The sequence below is a fragment of the Culicoides brevitarsis genome, chromosome 1 (genome assembly GCF_036172545.1).
Source record: "Culicoides brevitarsis isolate CSIRO-B50_1 chromosome 1, AGI_CSIRO_Cbre_v1, whole genome shotgun sequence".
In the NCBI taxonomy this organism is placed as follows: domain Eukaryota; kingdom Metazoa; phylum Arthropoda; class Insecta; order Diptera; family Ceratopogonidae; genus Culicoides; species Culicoides brevitarsis.
Window position 1 is genome coordinate 604,110 of NC_087085.1, and position 22,138 is coordinate 626,247.

Below are 22,138 nucleotides of genomic sequence, written 5' to 3' on the forward strand. Positions count from 1 at the left end.
TCTTAAATCTAATTATTATGATAACTTTTTTTGATCATGTCTAATTCTATATGGCTTAAATATTTGCTCGCTTCTACATTTATATTGCTTTCTTTCCTGATTATTAATTATTATATTATTAGTTTACTGCTTTTTTTGTAGTTGATTTTAGTATTCAGTTAGTGTTCTGCAAACAAATCAATTTGCTTCCATATTTGTTGAATAATTGAATGAGCGAAAAAAATATGATTTCCTATGGCCAAAAATTAAATCAAAACAAACAACTGTAAAGCGTCTTTCTTTTTTTTTTTTACAATAATAAGGCCATGAATTTCTTACAAGCTATTAATTTAGCACTTTTAATCACTTGGTTAAATTCAATTTTTATTTTTAATATTTTTTTAATTTTTTTTAACGGTTATTTTTGACTTAAATTTAATTTTAACCTAAAATTTTTGCAGATATGTGATTTATTTACCACTCGGATGCTTCGAAGAATTTTTTATTGATGTAACACTGACCAGCGGTTGCGCTAAATTTGTTGTCGAACCTCGATTGCTATGTGTCCCGTTCGTGCCATTGACTTTATTGCGATCCTGCGACGGCGAACGTTGCTTCGACACCGGAATCTTGCTCGGGGAGCCATTTTTCAACGTTGGAATGGAACTCTTGCGCACCGGAATATCCGATTTGTTCTCGAAATTCGATCGGAGTTGCTCAATTTGCGACGATCGTTTCTCGTATGACTTCGAAAGCGGGCTTTCGTACGTGGATTGTGTGAATTTTATCTCATTATTGCGCGGAATGAAGTTCGTTTCGGTATGACGGCGTTCCTGCATCTGAAAACTACCGATTTTGGAGAGTTTGGATTTGGGCGAAGTCTCGCGGTTCGGAGATGGCGACGAGGATGAACTCTTGCGACCATTTCCATTCGTATATTCCGTTGATTTGCCGCGACTTAGAGGGGGTTTTGCCGCTGTTTTACGCATTTCCGGCGAATTTGAAGCACTTTTGTTATTTTCAGCTGGTTTTTTCGTCGATTTCACTGTGATTTCTGTCACATAATTGCCGTTTACTTTATTTTCATCCTCTTTTTTGCTCGTTTCCTCCTTATTTCCGTTGTTCATCTCAATAACGAACATTTCCTCAGCATTCTTGGTAACTGCATCCTCGAGTTTTTTGAAAGTATCGAGTTCAGGATCGTCTTCTTCGTCGGGGGCTTGTAAGGTAAAGTCCAAAGTTTCGTCTTCGATCATAATTATGGATGAGGGTTGCGACGTATTTGATATCATAACGACATTTTTCTTCGTTTCCGTGGGTTTTGTAACGACATCCGGTAGTACGAGGTTCGACGAGATGCTGATGCTGTTGACGCCGTGATTGTCACTCGAGTAAACGGGCGAATTTTGACTACTTTCGGTCATTTCGTTCTCCGAAGCGGGCGTTGTATTGATCAAAGTCAAGCTCACGGGCTGCGGATCCATCGTTACGGGCTTAATAGTTGTAGTTGTTGTTGTTGTTGTAATTTGTACAGCAGGTTCAATCTCCGTCGTTTGCACAAGTTTCTTCAAAACATCGGATTTTGGGCGTTCCAAGCTGTTAAAAGGGTAACGAGAGGCTTTCATGTCATCCGGAACGTTTGTATCGTAATTTCCTGTGATTTTAATTTGATCTGTGTCGTTGGAAGTGTCACCGTTTGTCTCGAGGAACATCGTTTGGGTCTCCACGCGGAAATTATTGACGGCATCTTCCATTTTGGCGCCATTTTCGTTCATCTCGTTGTTGATTTGGATCATAAACTGCTCACTTTGCTTCACAATTTCCTGCACGGGATCCATATTATTGATCGTGACCATGTTATTGTAGTTGTCATTCAGCATCGCAACGTCTTTCTTCTCGATCATGCCGCGAATAATGACGCCGCTGTCAGTTTTACTCGCACGTGGCGGCTTTTCAATGTGATATTTCAAGTAGGGAACGTCTTCGTCGTCACTTTCGCGATCGCTGGTCTCGTCTTTTGCATCAATGTTGTCTACGACGTTCATTACATCGCGCACTAAATCGATTGTTGTCTCAGATAATGGGACATCATGCACACTTCCATCCTCTTTATCCGATGATTTGTCCTCGAAAACGTAATCGGCCAAATTTCCCCATTGATTTGCTGATTTTAAGGTACCGTGCATGCTATCGGAGCTTTTTTCCATCAAACCAAGTTCTTTATTTTCGATGATATCGACGTCTGTGGGTGCCTTACGCTTCGTTTTTGTAACGCTATCGGTAATATCCAAGCTTTGAGCTCTTTCCAGGGTCCCGCTTTCGTCTTGTGCCATCATTTTCGCCTTCGACAAGTCTCCTAAGCTATGAGTTCGACGTCCCGAATCGTCTCCTTCTTCCTCCTCCGAGCCATGATGCACGGTAATATCGCTCGAATTCAGTTCAATACGATTGCTGTCGCTGCCTGTTGTCTCGAAATCCGATTCGTGAGCCATTTGACTCTCAGTATCGCTTGACAATCGCTTTTTACCACTCTCCGGGGTTGAATTTTTCGAGTGATGACCTTCGGGATGTTCACTTGCCTCCGTGAAATCGTTTGTAAAGTTCATTTTTGAAATTTGACTTGTTGCTGATTGAATTGCCTCATCAACTAAAGCTTTTGCGTGATCTGTCATGTCCATATCGATGACAGTATCTTCCGTGGCGGTGCTCGAATCCAAACTTTCAGGCGGCGGCATGGGAGCTTTTCCTTTGGATTTTTGTCGTAAATCGACGCAGGACTTTGGGCGGTTGTCACGTGCCGACATCGCTGCTTGCATCATGTGATTTGGCATTTCCAAGGGGATTCCATCAGAATCGCGACGAATTCCGCTCGATGTGACGATGCCTTGTCGCTCTAAGTGTGCCTCGACTTTTGGCGTGGGTTCAATGTCGATTTTTATTTCGCTTTCTTTGATGATTTCTTCGTCTTTTTTCTGATTTTCTTCCTTTTTCTCCATGTTTGTGTTGTTTTCGTTGTCAGCTTGCATCTTGCTGGGGCTTTTTCCGAATAGGCGATCTCCGACGGCGGGAGGTAAAACGCGAATGCCGAATTTAAGGCCGGATTTTTTGTCGTCGTTTTCTTTGTGTTCGTCAATTGTGGTGTTTGTTGATTCGGATTTTTCGAGTTTTTCGTGTTTTGGCTCAGCGGAACGAGATGAAAGCTTTTCCGTGATGAGATTCTTAACTTGTTGCGTTAATGATGGCTTTTTCTCGTTTTGTACCTTGACTTTGTCAACGGGAGTTGAGGAGCGTTTCTCATCCTTGACATCTGTGTCGGGGAAAAGGGTCTTCTTGGCATTGCGTTCAATCTAAAATTAATAAAAAATTTAAGTTAATTTTTTTTTATCATAAAAAAATATTTCAAATTAAATTATTATTTTTAACAAAATTTTTAATTAAAAAAATAAAGAGAAAAATAAATTTATTTTCAATTATGAAAATTTATTAAAAATAAATTTTAAATTAAGTTGGATTAAAGTAATTTTTAAATTTAAAATAAAAAATTCTTTTACTGATAAAATTTTTAATTAAAATAATTTTTAAAATTAAAATTAGAAAAATTAAATTGAATTAAAAAAAAAAATAAAAAAAAATGTTTTGAATTAAAATAAAAATTGTATTTAAAAAAATTAATTTTTAATTATAAAAATTAAAACAAAAATTAGAATATAAAATTTATTTTTTTTAGAGAAAATTTTTAATTAAAAAAAATTACAAAAAAAAAAAAAATAAATTAATGTTGAATATTAAATGCAAAAAAATACATTAAAATATTTAATTTTTTTTTTTGAAGAAATATTTAATTTAAATAAATAATTATAATTTTTATAAAATTAATTAAAATTTAAATTATTATTTTTTTTTAATTAAAATTTATTTTATTCTTAAAATTTCAGATTTTTCACTCACCGTACTGACATCAGTTTGACTACTTGATCGATACAGCGGATGTTGCAACGTTGATCGCCCTGATTTCGGGCTGCTCGTTGTTCCAATGACCCCCTTGCCGTCGACCAATTCAAGTTTAATGTTGTATGGCGATGCATAGCTCAAAATAGTCATTGCATCCTCTTGTACGACATGTCGAAAATCAATAGTTAGACTCAGTATTCTGTCACCTGTAAATAATAAATAAACACGTTGCGTGATTGAATGTCGACTCAAAAAAAAAATGTCTTCATTTACGTAGAAAAAATCGAAACACGAAAAAAAATGAAGAACGGAAATTCGATTCAATTAACGTACCTGGGTTAACGGTTTCAGCAGCAGGCCCTTGAGACATTACTTTCTTCACGTAAATGCCTTCTTTGAGTCCGCCGCAAAGCTCGATGCCCAATCCGGTAAAATCAGATCCGCGTAATGGCACAACACGAGGAGTTGGAGCAATGAAGCTGTCATCCATGGCTTTTCGACCTCCGTTTAATTTGGGAGTCCATGTTGGTTCGAGCGGAGATGCGGTTTTTGTTGTTTCACCTACAAAATTTTTATAAATATTAATTTTCTGTAATTTTTTACTTTGAAAATTTTTTCGAAAGTAAAAATTTTTCGAGACAAGTTTTTTTTAAAAAAAATGTAAAAGTTTTCATTTGAATTTCAACTTTTGAGTAAATTTAATGTTAAAATTTAAATAATTTTATTGAAAATAATAAAAATTTTTTTTAAATTAATCAGTAGTTCAAGTTTCAAAATTTTAATTAAGGCAAAAATTTAACTTTTGAATTTTTTTTAATTAAAATTTTATTATGTTAAAATAAAATAATTAATTTATAAAATTAATTCATAATAAAATAAATATAAAAAAATAATTAAAAATTTATAAAAATTAAAAAATTATTTTTTAATGAAATTAATTAAATAATAAAATTAATAAAAAATAATTATTAAAATTAAATTTAAAAATTAAATAAAAAACTTACCTTTAAAAGCTGGATTATCAAAAGCATATTCATCGACATTTTCCGCATCTTTCTTCAACATCAATTGTGCTTCTGTAAAAAAAAAACAATAAAATACATAAATCAATAAATCCGCAGCAATTACATTTGAAATTAATAGCATTTTAATGACTTGGCGATTGATCGACATGATACGAGTTTCATTTAAAAAACAATTAAAGGAGCAAAAAAAATTTAATGTTTCTCCAGCAGAACAATTAAAGTGCAGCTGATTAATTTTTTTGCCTCAAAACCTGATTTTATTTATTTAAAAATTCAAAACTTGATGAATCATCCCGTGTGCAGCACCCACATTGCCGCGGCGTAATTTGTTATTATGACGACGATGAGACTGGACTTGCTGTTTTTGGAATTTATTCAAAAATAAAATAAATAATTTTAACCTTGAATCGCGCATTATCTTTATTTTTATTTCGTTTGAATATTCTAAATAAATAAAAATAAAGAAAAAAAATTGCAAGCGAGCAAAAATCACGCGATAATGGTCAATTTTCAAGTCACATTAGGCTTCTGGGTGATATATTACAACGCGATCGAGCTTTAGAAAGAGAGCTAAAGGGCGAAAATTAAGTCACATTATTCATGTCTGTCTTCTTAGATAAAAACTCTATTTAGAAAAATATTTCGCGCTGCATGCGAAATAGACAAGAGAGCGTGCAATGTCCATTATTTATTAGAGGCGTGCGCCGTCTCCAATTATTTTGTGCAAGCAAGAGGTGTTAAAGTATTCAAATATTTTTTTTTGTAACTTTTCCAACGAACGATTTTAATCGACGAATAAATCACTCGTTGAACAATTTAAGTTTTTGTACCGTAAAAAACTGAAAAATGTTCATAAAAAAATCAATTTATTACGTAGATAATTAACTAAAAAAGTATTTGTCAAGGTCTGCATGAACATCTCGTTCTCGCCATATTTAACGCGCTTGATTGCCCGACTTTTTTTTCGTTTTAAAGAATTTGATTTTTTTTTCTCTCCAAAAATTCATTGAAATTGAAAGTGATGCGCTCCAGTTATTTTTTTTTTAAGAACAAAAAAAAATCGAATTATGGTTGGTCAGTTTTAAATTAAGTTTCAAGGACAGAAAATAGAGCAAAAGCTCATCCATTGGCACAATTTTTTCTCTCGAAATGAAAAAATACAAAAAAAAAACAATTATTGTCGATGTCAAAGTGATGACCGTTGTTGATAGCAGTTGAAAGAGACACACTGTGCACGATTTGTAAAAAAAAAATCAGAGAAAAAGTATAACAACAATCCATCAACAGTAATTACATAATAGCAACAATAATAAAAATGTAACAATTACCGGTACAAAGCACGGAATGACATTCATCATCGAACGTTCTGAATGATATTATTTTGTTGTGCCGTATGTTTAATTTAGTATTATTACTTTTTTAATGCGTTTTTTGTTGGAAATTGTAAAAAAGGGTTGATAAGTATTTAGTTTTTATTTAAAATAAATTATTTGAAAATTTTTTAATAATTAATTAATTTTTTTTTTTAATTTTTTTAAATAATTTTATTGAATTAAAATATTTTAAGAAAATTAATTTTAAATTTATTAAAAAAAATTTAAATTTATAAAATTTTAATTAATTAAATTTTTTAAAATATTTATGAAAATTATTATTTTAATTAAATTTTATTGAGAAAAAAATTTTATTATTTTTATTTTTTTTAATTTTTTATTTAAATATTTAATTAAATTAAATTTTAATTTTTTGTTTATTTAAATTTAAATTGAAAACATAGAAAAATAAATTCTTTTGCATTAAAATAAATTTTATTTCAAAATTTATTTACTTTAAATAAGTATATTTTAATTTTTTTTTTAAATATTTGTTTAACATAAAATAAAATTAAAATATTAATAGAGACATTATTTATATATTTTTAATTTTTTTTTTATTTTTATTTTTTATATAGTTTTACTTTAAACAATATTCAAAAGTTTTTTTTCAGAAAGACTAAAAAACGAAAAAGAGACACAAAAAATTACTTTTTTTTAGTTTGACATTGAATTAAATTTAATTGAAGTTTGTCTGCCTAACTTTTGTGATTTATCAGAAAATCGTTTATATTTTTTTTATTTAAATTTTTTTTTTTGGCTTTACTTAATTTCTCTTTACCTAAATAAATATTTTGTTTCAAAATGCGCCGCCGTTTCAATGCAACGATTTCATGTAACAAAAATTGTTTGTTCATAAAAAAAAAATATACAAAATTGACATTTACAGCAATGAATGAATGAAATGGAAAGCTATGCGTGTGGTATTTATTTTTGGTTAGTTTATGAGTTGGTTTTGATGTTAAACCAAGTGTGAAATCATTGTTAAATGCGCGTGCACGCGTCGTTTTACGTGGCTTCAATTTTATTTTTTTTTTAAATTGTCACCGGAAGAAAAAATAAAATTTATGAAAAAATGTAATTTTTGACAAAATTTATTTTTTTTTGTACAGTTGAATAAACTCGTTACATAAAAAAATGAAAAATAATAAAATTTTTGTTTAGAATCAACCGCATAATTTATTGCAATTCCTTTCCTTTTTTGCTACAAACTTGCAAAAAGTCGTTGGCACATTCGCAGTAACATTCGCAGCAACGGAAGACAATTAATTATGGTAACTCGCTATTTCATTATTTCATTATGTTGCCCGCCGCGGAATGATATTCACTTGTATTACTCATAATAACATACCATCACTCAATTATATGCTCTTTTTTCTCCGCAACATACGCACGTAAAACAATTTTTCACTTTAATAATCACTGCATTATTAATGGGATGTTCGTATAAAAATCTTGCGATTGTTGGAAAAAAGCCACTTCGTCTCGGGAATCTCGGGCGAAGCAAAAAAAAAACATCTACATAAATTATAATAAACGTACAGCGGGAATTAACAATATGTTTTATCACATCACAAACATGATTATTATTAAAAATTTCTTGTATTCTTCTTTAACTATTTCTAGCTTTTTTATTAGTTTAAAAAAATGCAAGTTCCGAAGAAGACTTTTTTTCGCTCAGGTTAATATTAATGGTAACTCCAAGGTAATTATATCCATCTTTTGTACATATATCTCTTGTGTATGTTTAATAATAATATTATTATTTATTATAATAATAATAACAAAACAAGAAGAAGAAGAAGCTTGGTTGGGAAAATTCATAGACATAGAGAATGATGAAAGGCCGCAATAATAAATGCATGCACCGTGACGTCTATTATCTCTTCTACCTTTCTTTACGACAAACACGACGACGACGACGACTAAACAAGTTCAAATACTTTGCGGAGTTAATCGACTTGGGTTTTTCTGAATTTTTCATTTAAAAAATTTCTGAAGTCAATTTTTCTCTTAATTACTCAAAAATAACACAATTTTTTTCTTTACTGATTTTTAATTAAAATTTTAAGAGCTTTAATTTGATAATTTTTTAAAAATAATATAATAAACAAATAAAAATATTTAAATGACACAAAAATTTCTTTTCAAAAAATAAATAAATTTAAGAATATTTATAATTTTGATAAACATAATTTTTAAATAAAAAAAAATAATTTAATGAATTTTAATATAATTTAAATAAATTAAAGAATTTTTTATTCATAAAATATTTAAAAATATTTTTTTTTTCAAATTAAAAATTAATTTTTAAATAATATTAAATAAAAGGTAAAGGAATTAAATAAATATTCAAATGATAAATTAACTTTTTTTTTTTAATTTTTTATATTTTTATTTTATTTATCTTCAAAATTAAATGAAAAATATTTAAAAAAAATTTTTTTTAATGAAAAATGTTTGAAAAGTCATTTTGATTTTTTTTGTTCATTTTTATAAAAATAAATAAAAATTAGTTAAATTACTTAAATAAAAATAAAAAAATAATTTACGTCAATTTTTCATCTCCTACACTCCGCCTGATCTGAACACATCTGATGGGAAAAATATTTCTATTAAAAGCGAAACAAAAAAAGTGAACTAAACGAGCGTTGCGAAAAAGAAAACAAAAGTGTGTGTAGTCGTTTTAAATGCGCCTGCAAGCAAGACATGACTATCTTCATCTTTATTTATTATTTTTTTTTCATATAAAGACGTTAGTTTCCACATACCTCCGCGCTTTTAGAATGCTTTTTTTATTGCATCACACACTTGAGCTCGTGAAAAAAAAGTGTGATAAAAGAATCTTTAATTGCTTACCAGATTCCAGAAACAAGCAATCAAATGTGTCGATTCAGGCGCATGACACTCAATTTCATTTAAAATTATTTTTTTATAACAATAAATTCTACGAGAGAGGAAAAAAACATGAAAATGCATTACACGTTACACGACAAGCAGCAATTGATGATTGCAATTTAAAATGATGAATTATCATCTCATGAACTTTTTTTTTGCTTTATTATTTGTTTGTTTCTTGCAAAAGTATTTATGTAACGTTATGTTAGATCATTTATTATTTTATTTTTTTCCTTTTAAAAAAATAGAGACTTTAAGAAAAAATTCATGCTAATTTTGGTAACTTGCGATCGGCACATTTTTGAAAGGTTGACGTTGCTTTTTATGGAAAAACGGTCAAAATGTATGAAAAAATATATTTGGTAGTGTCGAATTCCTCAAGAGTTGTTTTAACAGCTGATTCTAAAAATTTAAGAATTGTCAAGGGATTAAATTAACGGTTTTTACAAAATACTTCAGAGTAAAGGAAATGTTGTAAAAAATGCCTTAAGGTAAATTTTTAGATGTCAAAGCCACACAAGAATTTTAAATAATTATTTTTTTTTACATTTTTAAATAGAAGGAAGCTCAAAGAGAAATATTCTAATTTTTAAACGAGGCCAGTATGAAGGCGTCAATTATTTTTTTGTTAAAACAGGTGAGTTACTTTTACTTTTTTTAATAATTATTTTTATTTTTCTTATAGCGGATTTTTTCATTTACTTTGAAAAATTCTTCTAATTAAAATTAAAAATAAATTTTAGAAAAATAAAAAAAAATTAATTTAAATTTTTTAAATAATTTTGAAATGTGAGGAATTCTATATTTTTCCGATTTAAAATTATTAAATTTTTATTTAAAAAAAAGATCCAAATATTAGAATTTTTTGTTTATTTTCAAATTATTTTTCACGAAGTCTTTTATATTTTCTCTAAAATGTATCAAATTTTTTGTACTTTTTATTAATTTATTTATTTTAATTATTTATTAATTATTATTAAATAAAATAAAAATTAAAAATATTAAAAATTAAAAAAAAAATTACAAAAAAAAAAAATAAATTTTATATTTGCAAAAATCAGATTTTATAAAGTGTATTTTCTGAATAAAAAAAATTTTAAAATATTTTTTTAAAAAATTATTTAGGTATATTTAAATTGATATAAAAAATTCAAAAATATTAAATTCCAACTTTAAACATTTTTTTTTTGTTAACGAAAAATCATAAATTAACTCCTGAATTCCAAATGCCATACAAATATTCGAAATAAATCAAAAAATCTTGTATCAACATTAATAATAATTCATTACAATCAAACAAACAAACTTTCATCAAATACAATGTAATTCTTATTAAAAACCCAACTGGATTAGCCACAACTACTTAAATATTCGTCGCACGTTTTCACACGTTTTATTTCGATACATTTACGTTTTTGGTGTTGGTTAGTTCATGATTTGCGCACCATCATTAAGGCGATCGCCATAAATGTTGACGACGGAAACAAAGCCAAGAATTGGCTCATCAAACGTTTTTTTTTTATTTTTTTATTAACAATATAATTTTATTTTATTTTAAAATAATGATGATAGAATCGCGGTTTCGATTAATTTTTTTTTGGTTCTTGATTGAAATTGTTGAATAATTTTTTCAACGATGAGGGTTCTAAGGAAAAATTCCTTCACATTTTCTATAAAATTATTTAAAACCACAAATGTCGTAAAAGTCAAGTGCATCTAGCTTCTCAATTGTTCTTTTTTTTTCTTGTGTGAAACTAAAAAAAATAGGATTTTTTCTTTTACATTGTATCTTCTTTGCGATGCGCCTTCTTTTTTTACATAATAGCCGATCGCGACGTAGCAGCAACGAAAACGAAAACTTGTCTTCTTGTCTTGTATGCAAATTTATTTTTTTTTCTTGCTACTTGCATTAACATTCGAGCATCGTAAACGCAGTTTATCATTTACTCATCGATTTTATTGTTCCATTCCTCGGTGCTCCCATGGAATTTATGATTGTCGGAGTGTTGATTTGAATGCAAATTCAAAAAAAAAAAAACTTTAAAAAAATTTACATAAAATATTGATTATTTCGCTTCGTAATAAAAACAAAGCATTTTTTATCGTGTCATTGGCCAGTGAATTGTTTGATCAATAAACATTTAGCATTACAGAAACACATTGGCACGTCACGAGTTTAACATCATTAGGCATTTTATTTTTTTTTAAAGCGAAGAGTTCAACAACAATGAAAAACAAAAGTAACTCAAATGAATCATGAAACGAATTGAGGTCAAAACTTGTTCCTACATTTTTTGACAATACAATGGCAGGGATTATGAGCGCGCAAGTGCAGGTTCAATTCAATTATTGCACGACTTACAGGTGATTTTCTGTCAGATTAATCAATATTATTGATGATGTTTCGTTGCATTTTTGTTGTTATTTCCATAAATTTTGTGTAACCTTGATGGTATCATCGCTTTTTTTATTTTTAACGAACTTTCTAAATATTGCTCTTGAATTAATTTTTGTAGAAAAAAAATATTTTCTAATGTATTTTATAACTTTGAAATTTATGCAAATTGACAAAGGAAAAAACTTCACACACGTCCAAAGTGAAATTATCGGAGGCGATTCGATGACTTTCGCTTTCAAAATTTATGTAATGCGTCATGTTTATTTTTCGGCACAAGTGCTTGGCTTTTTAAATTGTTTCTTTTTGTTTGTTTATCATTATTTGTTGTTACAGCGCCGGTTGTCGGTGTTTCGAGACAATAATAGAAGATAATTACTGATGAGATTTGAGAAAATAAAAATCCCATCGTACTGATATGTTGATGGAAAATTATTAAATATATTTTTATTTATTAAAGTTTTTATTATTAAACGTAGTCGGAAAGACTCAACACTTCCTTTTGTCGTTTAAAATTATGAACGCGATGTTTATCCGATAAAATTAATGACAAGAAATCCCTGTTAGCTACAAATTTATGTTTTATTTCCATTAAGGTTCTTTTGTTGGCATGATATTACAATTATTTACTACTTTTAAAAATATTTACAAAAAAATGAAAGGAGTGGATTTAAATTACACAATTACTTGTTGTAATACCGTAAAGTAAAAAATTTTAAGAGAATTATTTTTTTTCTATTTTTGAAAATAGAAGTTAAAACTTTTCTTGATATTTTTGTTTAAAACTAAAAAAAGAAATTAAATTTTAAAATTTAATATTTTATTTCAATTTTAACAGATTTTTTTCTCTTAACATTTTCAACATTACGGTAAAAAAAATAATATTTAATAATAAAGAACAAAATAGAATTTATTTCCAATGCATGATGCAGCTACTTTTTTTCTATCATCCGACAAGAATTCTCGATTAACTTTAAATGCAGCCGAATTCTATACCTCTACCTTTTAACTATCAATTCAAGTTATATAGAAAAGAATTCAACAAGATAAAGATCAAGAAAGTTTCAATTCATTGCCGTTCAACTATTTTTTTTTTCTTTTCAATAAAGCTAATTATAACAACATCGACCAACCACTTAATTTATTTGCCTTGTTTACTTGTTTATTTGCTCAAACAATATAAATTCACTTTTGATGTAATGATGTGTAAAATTTAATGTGCAGTTTACACATTTTATACATTAATGCAATATAAACTTATAGAAAAAAAATTGTTTATAAAAAAACATGAAAGTGAAAGAGCAATGTTTTTGTTTTAACTTTTGTTTTTATAAATATAGTTTAACGATAGTAAAAAAAGTAGTAAACTAGCAGAATTTTAATGGCCAACAGCGAAATGTACAATAAATAATAATAAAATAATAAATAAATAATATAATAAAAAAATGTAAAAAACAAGAGTAGTTAAATTATTTATATTTATAAATAGAGAGCATTAAATAAATAATAATAATGATACTTTTACTATCGGTAAAAAATAAATAATAAAAATTTATTAACAAAAATCAATTTTTATTGTTAAATGTATTGTTTGTAAATTTTGTATTATATTCATGTATAATGTATTATAAAAGGATTAAAAAGTATTATTTATGCTATTTTGTATTATATATGTTATAAAGACAAATTTATTTAATCCAATTTTATTATTTTTTTTTTCAAATAAATCAATATTTTTTTAAAAAATAATTTTAATACATATTAGATAATATTTTTAATTACTTTTAAAACTATAAACATTAAGATATATAATCTTTATAGTTTTCTTAATAAATACTTATTAAAATATTATCAGTCAGTAAATAATGTTATATATTACATTATTATGATTATATTAATGTATAATATATATTAAACATATATATTATTTTATTAATATAATGATTATATCAAAAAAATATTATTATTGTTATTATTAGTGCAAATAGTCTCACGGAACATTAACTTTCCTTCGAGTAATGTACAAAGTAAAATATCCAGAAACCAAATCCGATTACATCAAATAAAAAAATATAACATTATCCAAAAAGTAAACACTTGTCGATCATTCATTCACTTTCAATTATCAATTTTTACTATTTTTTTTATTAAGTTGTACGTGCCAATGAAAGTGCAAAAAGTAACTAAACATATGTTTTGAACATATTTTCTAACGAACAAAAAAAAACTTATTATCATACGAAAAGCCGCGACTAATTTATAATTTTTTTTATATAATAATCCTTAATTGAATTTTGGCATTTTTCGTATTAATAATAAAAATAATAATAATAATGATGATCTTTGAGCACTTTATTTTGTCATGTCGTCATTCATCATGGTTTGGTAAAATAATAAAAAATAAAAGCTAAAAACAACAAATTACTCTCTGACTGATCAATTTAATAATAAATTTATCATCATCGGTCGTGCGAATGTGCAAAACTTTCATCTCCCCGAGCGATTCCGTAATGTGTGTAATTCGTATTGATAAAAAAAATTGTTGATTTGCATTGATTTTATTTCGATTTTACGTTTTTTTTTCGAGTAATGTGAAAATTTGTAGTTTTGAAAGAATTCAAAAGCGCCACGAGGGATTTAATTAATAAATTATGTTTTTAATCACATAATATATATGAATAAACATGAATTTTTATAAAAAAAAATTTAAGATAAGATTTCGAGGGTCCTATTGTTTTTTTATAAACGACAAGTGGCGTGCATCATTAATCAAGTAATTTTGATGGCTTGTCAGTTTTCGTAAAATTTATTGATTTCTGATGGCGAGTAATATTTTTTTCTCTGCCGCATCTTTCTTCGTTTAATTATTATCGGTGTGTGATATCTCTGCCGCAGTAAAACGGGTCACATGAAGGAATCTCTCTCATGTCATTAAAAATATCGGTTGTATGGTATTTTTCGTGGAATTTCACATAATCATCATCTTCAGCAACTCTCGTATCGTATCGCATCGAACGATTATTATAATGTACTTACATGGCAATTCAAACAAATTATTCACCGTTACTTTACGTGGGGACTTGCATAAGAAGAGGAGCGCAAAATGTGAATGCATATTATTATTACGAGAGGTTTTTGCCAATATGTGCTGATAAAAGACGTTAGATGGACTACGAATTAATTGCACGTGTCATCACTTTTCAATGCATATAGTATCGCGCATAATGGGTTGCATAACGCGACGAGGTCTTGCGAAAGAGATGTTTATGAGCGATGGCGTGTCAAGTCGTCGCAAATGATCGATTAGAGCATTTTTCTGGGCTAGCAAGTGATGAAACATGTAACGAAATGATATAACGTTTGTTACTTTGTTTTTAAAAAAGGATAATTAAAAACAAGTTCTATGTTGTGTGAGAAATTTATGTTTCGCAACGGAAATATTCTGCGAGAAATTGACGAGATATAAGGTAAGAACTTCTTGAAGTAATTTTTTTATTCATTTTTTTTTGTTTCATTTTTTAAGTTTTTTTTTATTTTAGGAAACACAGGAGCGAATTTTGAAACCTATTTTATTTTTTTTTTATCGAGAATTTATGAGTTAATGTGTTTTAAATTATCTATAAGGCATATCACATTTTCTTAATAGAAGCTTATATTTTTTTTTAATTTTTTAAAATTATTTTTTTTTAAATTAAGTTTTTTTTCCTTCATTATAGTTTTTTTTTATTTTGTTCGAAATTTTCAGAAATAGATATGAATTTAATTATACAATATTTCGCAAAAAAGTTTCGATTCGCGAAACGTCAATTCTTCACAATGAAGCATCAATACAATGTTTGCCACAGTTCATAGTTTAAGCATACAAAAAAATACTTTACATGTTATTTTATTTATTGGATTATGAAATATTCGCTGTTGTTGTTTCGTTAAATATTCGTGCCTGTGTGTGAATCGAAGTGCTCATGCCTTGTTAAAATGTGGGACAACAATTTTAAGGCAAAGGCAACATGCTGTTCATTCAATACACAAAAAAAATATTGAGTATTATTTACCAACGAGCGCCGTTTATACGCACAATAATAACATTAATTGGCGGTGTGAAAATAATTTTTTGTTGCATTATCCGATGCGCGGAGGTCGATGCTCGAAACACGTGTAATACTAATTGAACTATTATTGAATTTAGGAAGTCGTATAAAATTTATTGCAGAAGGGGAAATAGGCTAATCCTCTGATTCATCGGATAAGTTAAAGGTATTATTGTCGCAACGTGTTTTCTTTTAATTTTTTATTATTTATCAATAAAAAATTTAATTGCCATCTCGAAAGCGACATGAACTGTCAAAAAGCTCATCATTGAATAAGAAGCGGCAATGCGGTGTCAATATCACTTCATCGCAGCTCAATTATTCAAAGTCGTCTGTCGTTGTCAATTGCAGGAATGGCACATGTCACGGCTTCGCTTCAGCATGTGTCACTAAATAATTTCGAGAGACATGTTAGAGATGTGAAGATGACTTATCACATGATGTCGTAAATCACTCCGTATAAGGAAAGCTACCTTAAGAGATTTTCTAAAAAAAATATTTCTAATGCTGAAATTTTTTTAAGAAGATTCGTTAAACGAAAGTGGGTGTTGTAACGTTGTAAAAACCGGTTAGAACGCGCGTTAAAATTGACCAAAAAGTATCAATTTACGTTCTAACCGCATTTTTGTGTGCGACGCAAAGGTATCAATTTCTGCCTACGTGAATACTTGACTTTGTTACAGACAATTGACAAAAAAAAGAGCGATTGTTATTTCAAAATAAATATTTTTCTCTCATTTGAATGAAAATGAAAAAAAAAATGGAGAGAAGAAAAGAGGCCAGGCATTTCATTATTATAATATTTATTAAAATATTATGACTTTGAACCATTATGCCATTTATCTTATTTTTTTTTGTTATGTTCTCTTATTGTGGACAAGACAAGTAGTTGTAGGTCATACGGTCCATGAACTCTTTCTACTCATTTGCACTGACATTTGCAGTCATCCATCATCGCGCAATCGAGAAAAACAAAAGATTTCGAACAAGAAACGAACCCTGATGTCGGTCGGTGTCGACATCTCGTGCGATGTACTAAAACTGATTTCTTGACACGAGTTTATTATTATAGTTTTTTTTATTCAAATCGTTTCGATTAATGAAGCGGGATTTGTCTGCGAAATGCATTCAAGGTCTCTTGCATCATTATTAACATTATTTTAATGCGCGAAGATCTTGTTAGTGTCGCACAAAAATTAATTTTGCTGCCATTTTTATAACATTATGTGCGATAAGGATCTTAACATCTCGTCTAGCAAGGCATGGATTGATCGTTACAGCAAGCTTGAGATAAAGCGACGAATAAAGTGCAAGAATGTCAATTTATGGCGAGTCGTGAGTTAATTGCGTCGTAAAAAGTTATGAGTATGAGTTGTTCATTCGAGATTCCGGAGGATGTGTCGCGTTAAAATATATCACATCGTTAATGTCATTTTGTGACTATTCTTTATTAGCCATTACCGCAAAAGAATGTTGCAAAATTATCATTAGTTGAGTTTGAACAAAAATGACAGATGTCAAAATTTTTACTAAAATTAGATTTTTGAGAAATTTGTGTAAATTTTTAGTTAAAAAAATTTTTGTTAAATTTCTCAAAAATCTAATTTTAGCAAAAATTTTGACATCTGTCATTTTTTGTTCAAATTCTTGTTGAATAGATGGCGCTTTGTTTGTTAAAGAAAGTTTTTCTTAATTCAAAGCGTAAACTTCTGATTAAACTTTGTGAAAGGTCAAAATAATTGTTTTGTTACTTTTACAGATGTCAATTTTTTTTTTTTAAATTTGATTAAAAAAAAAAATTTAATCAAAAAATTTCTCAAAAATCAAATTTTAACTATAAATTTTGACAGCTAATTTTGACAGGCAGGATACCTTTTTGACCTCCCATAAAGTTTTATCAGGAGTTATTGATCCGTTTTAGCTTTCAACTGAGAAAAACGCTTTAAATAAACACAGCGGCACCCAATCAACAAATAATTTTGCAAAAAGACAATTACTTGTTAAATCGTTTTAAATTGCTCACGACTTTGATATTTTGGATCTGTTTGTATTTGCACTTTTACTAACACAGCAAATCGATGCCTTTCAATACAAGTAGTACTAAGGCATTATGATGAGAATAATTGGACCAGACTAGATTCGCACAGCAACAACATCGATTTTCAATGTAAAATGGAAAAATGCTGAAGAATGTTTGTGGAATTTCAAAAGTATTCCTTTGATGTACAGATTTACATGAAGATTTTATGCAATAGCACCTGTCAATGCTGTCTATATTTCGTTTTTATGTAATGATGCGGTAATGGTTAAAAAACTGCAGCAAACGAGTCGATGAAGGATTGGCACGTGAAATTATGCCTTGTAGAAGTTATTATAATGAAGACGTGCAAAAGTAACATTGTTAGCTATGAGATTTATGTCAAACTGTGGAAAAATGTTGAATCGCTTCAGCTCTCTTTTTATCGGTAAGTTTTTTAAATTAAATTTTTTAATGAAATCCTATGAAATTTTCTTTGAAGGTGTGATTTTAACGCAAGTTATTCTCGCTATGGAATGCGTTCTCATTGAAAATCCTCCGGAAAATGTTGCAATGGCTAACAATCGAACGATTTTGAATCCAATAACTGTTAAACAAACCCAAGGACTTTCAAGTTCGACGAATCCAACGCCTCTTTCGGACAAAGCTAAAACCGAGAAAACGACGCAGCTTCAAAAACTGATTCAACAACTTTATTTAGCTCAAGCTCAAGTTCAGCTCGAAGCAAATGAAATCGCTAAAGCTCAAGCTGTTGCAGCTGCTGGTCAAAAAGATCTCGAAGAAGCCACAAATAATGTTCGGATCATCACTTCGGGGCTTCATCTTGCCCAACAAGCAGTTGCTCAAGCGGCTCTTCGAGCTCAAACCGCTCAACTTCAACTTGCGGCTCATGATCAACTTCTCTTCACGGCGCGACAAAAGGTTGACGCTTTATCCGCTCAAATGGTTGGATTGCAAGCTGAAGTTGGAATTGAAGTAGAAAATAACTTGCCCGTGAATATGAAAGAACTGCTTCAGAAGTTGCGTGAACCGTTGAGTGAGAAGGAGAAACCAACGCCCATTCCGACATTGATTAATGGCGGCAATAAAGAAGAAGATACGAAGTCGCCGCGTAAGCGAGAAAATCCGACAGAATATCTCTCCGATTATGATCCAATTTATTTCTCGAATGACGACGAAAGCGACGACGATGACGATGATGATCGACAGGAATGAATTGAACGCGCGAGATAATCCTATTAGAATGGTTTAGAATTACTTAAATTCCTTCGAATAAAAAAAAAACGAAGCTAAATTAATCTGGCGCTTGTCTATGACGTATATACATCGGAGGCACACCCGATCGAATACTCATGTCATGTTCCGTCGTTCTTTTCTACCTTTTAATCTGTTAAATAAATCAAAATAATAGATCGCTGTGTGTCGTTAGGTATTTAGCCATTAGACGGGAAAAAAATAGTTTTACAACAGGAAAATCGTGAATTACTTATGACAGGTGCTTGCTCACTTTGCTCTCCAGTTTCACATTTTAATTCATATTTAATGAGCTGCGAGCATTAATCCAGCATGAAAGGTGCTGATATTTAAATTTGTTCGCGAATGATGGCAAAAAAATGTTTTGAATCAACAAAAGGCTCGTTTTTTGTTGAAAGTAACTCGCGCGTGTTTGAGAAGTTCATCAATTTCAAAGGAAGCTAAAAACTGGATCAACTTCAGAAATTGGCGACGATGGTAAGTAAATTTGAAAAATTTTTAATTTAAGATTCGGATTGAAAAATCAGAATTTTCAGAAGGCTTCATGCTTTTCCACACAATGCACTTTGAAATAGCAAAGACTAAAATCGACACGATCGGATTTATCCAGAGATGTATGGTTCGTATTACGACGATATCCTATCAGAGAATTTTCGAAATAATCTCATTAAGGCTCTTGAATCATTTCAATTATAAAATGCAGAATGGATCTCCTTCAACGAAAATTATTCTCGGTTGAGAACGTTAATTTAGGTTAATGTGCATTCCCAAATTCACCTGAGGCAACAACTTGTGGTTTGCCAAAAACCAAACCGCACGTAGAACGATCAAAAATGACGTTCACGTGACCTTGAATTGCGAAGAATTTTTTCTTTTGTTCAAATTTCGCCTGAAAACTGTTGTGGTCCATTCCAACAGTCTCTCGGCAAACTCTTAAATAATAATAATAAATAACAGTTTATAATAACACATTCAGTCAAATAAATGAAGGAACAGGTTCTGTAAGGCAAAAAATTAGCAGGAAAAAAAGTACGAGACATGGCAAAAAAAATCACAAAAATAAACATGAACAAGTTACTTGTACATTCACAAGTTTAAGTCAGATGCTGAAAGAGAGAACGATGAAGAGAAGAAATCTGGGTAGCTACAAAAGAAAACGATTATCTCGACTTTTTATCTGGATTTCAATTTGTCTTGTGCAAATTCTCGCATTATTTTCGCCATGCAAGTAATTAAAGGGAGAGAGAGAATTGTCGAGGGACGTTCACTGCTCTTTTACAACGTCATGGCTTGGCTGTCGAATGAAGCACAAAAGAGGAGGTGCACATGCGATGCACAATAAATAAATAATAAAATGTAATCATTTATGTTGAATTTCGATGATTGTCAAAGATAAACAATTTACCTCCAAAGCTCTCGTTCGATCGATCGATCGCAGGAAATTAACAAGGAACATTCATCACGTGAACAACTTTTCTCTCACCGAACCTACCAACTGTATCATTATAAACCTATTTATTACGAAGCTCATTAAAAGCAACGCAAAACGCATGCAATCTGAACAAATTGCGTAAATAATTGAAAAAAAAGTAAATAATTTTTTTTCGCATTCGTTCCACGCATTTTACATTAATCGATATTTCTTGCACACACAACATGGCGCTCGTGCTACGAAATTTTTTTTCAAAGAAATTTCATCGAACGCGGTGTGATATGATTTAATTATCTGCCATTTTTATCTGGCAAAGTGCAATGCACCCGACAAAAATTTTAAAATATTTTTTTTAATTAACGAAAACTTGACACTGAAATTGGCAGGTTTCATGCTAATTTACATATTTATTAAAAAAAAAATATTTTTTTTAAACATTGACTATTTACTCCGGACGCTAAAAAAATTTCACTATTTCGAAAGTAGTGTGTCATATCGACATTTCTCTACAACATGTTTCACATGAGAGTGAAAAAAAAATGCAGTGACAAATATTTTTTTTATTCATTAATAAAGTTGTCCATATAAACTTGACTTATTATCGATCTCGATGATCGGTCATGATCGAATGTTAATCAATATGCGTTCGACGGGGTGAATGACTCCATCTGAATAGGAGTTGCATCTGCAAGTTTTTCTATTTTTTTTATTATCTAGGTGAGTCGTAAAGTAAAGTGTTTCAATGGAAAAATACACAAATGGAGAGAAAAATGAAAGGTGTTAAGCTTTTTGTCAACCTTCATTAGACACATAATCACTTTCCATTGTTGTTATTAATGTTCAAGTACTTTCATTGTTAAATTTACTTTTTTTTAGGTTTGAGGAGATTTTATTTTTTTTTGTGACAATGATGACTTGGAAGGCTTTTTTAGTTGGAGGAGATGAAGTTGCAAGAAGTTGTGTGGGATTATGAACAATGCGTCAAGAGTGCTTGTGCATAATTGAGTAATTTTATTGTTAACCAAATTATTTGTGGGGATATATTTTTGAGTGACGTGGCGTTTATTTGATGATTTATTGTTGGATTTTTTTGATGGATTTGGAATGGAAACAGGTTTGAAATGCAGTTTTGGATTAAAAAAAATATTTTTAAGATAGTTTGATAAAAAAAATATATTTTTATAAAAAATATATGTCGAAATTCTTATTTTTAAAATTATTAAATTTATTTAAATTAATTATCCTAATCAAAAAGTTATTTACCTAATTTTTAAAAAAATAATTAATTTAATTAAATAATAAAATAAATTTAATTAATTCATGAAAGTTATATTTTAAGTTTTAAAACAATTTTAATTAAATGATTTATTTTGATAAATTTATGAAAAAATAAATAAATTAATAAAAATTAATTTATAAAAAAAATTAATTTCTGAATAGTTTTTATTGATAATTTTCAAAATTTAATAAATTATTTAATTTAATTTTAATTTTTATTTTCAAATCAAACATATATTTTTTATTAATTAATTAAAATTATTTTAAAATTAAAAATAAATATTTTTTTAGTATAAATTAACTTAAAAATAATTAAGTTACATATTTTTAATTTTTATAAATTTTTAAAATCAATTAATAAAATTTTATAAAATAAATTTTTTAAAAAAATTCCCATGCACTTTATTACCAAAACCAAAACCCACTC

General features: G+C 28.9%; 2 protein-coding genes across 2 annotated transcripts in view; one reads left to right on the top strand and one right to left on the bottom strand.

Annotated features, from left to right (window-relative positions):
- Positions 1–431: 431 nt before the first annotated feature.
- LOC134827257 (uncharacterized) overlaps positions 432–22,138 on the bottom strand; it is a 37,266-nt gene continuing 15,559 nt past the window's right edge. Inside the window, exons 3-6 of the mRNA XM_063839839.1 lie at positions 4,935–5,006; positions 4,264–4,491; positions 3,928–4,136; positions 432–3,326 (exon numbers count right to left, since the gene is read on the bottom strand). Coding sequence (XP_063695909.1) covers positions 450–3,326; positions 3,928–4,136; positions 4,264–4,491; positions 4,935–5,006 — 3,386 coding nt within the window. The 3' untranslated portion in view covers positions 432–449. The remainder of the gene's footprint in view (positions 3,327–3,927; positions 4,137–4,263; positions 4,492–4,934; positions 5,007–22,138) is intronic.
- On the top strand, positions 18,144–18,962 carry LOC134827914 (uncharacterized). Its single transcript, XM_063840801.1, has 2 exons — positions 18,144–18,174; positions 18,229–18,962. Exons 1-2 carry the CDS (start codon positions 18,144–18,146, stop codon positions 18,960–18,962), a joined length of 765 nt encoding a protein of 254 aa, XP_063696871.1.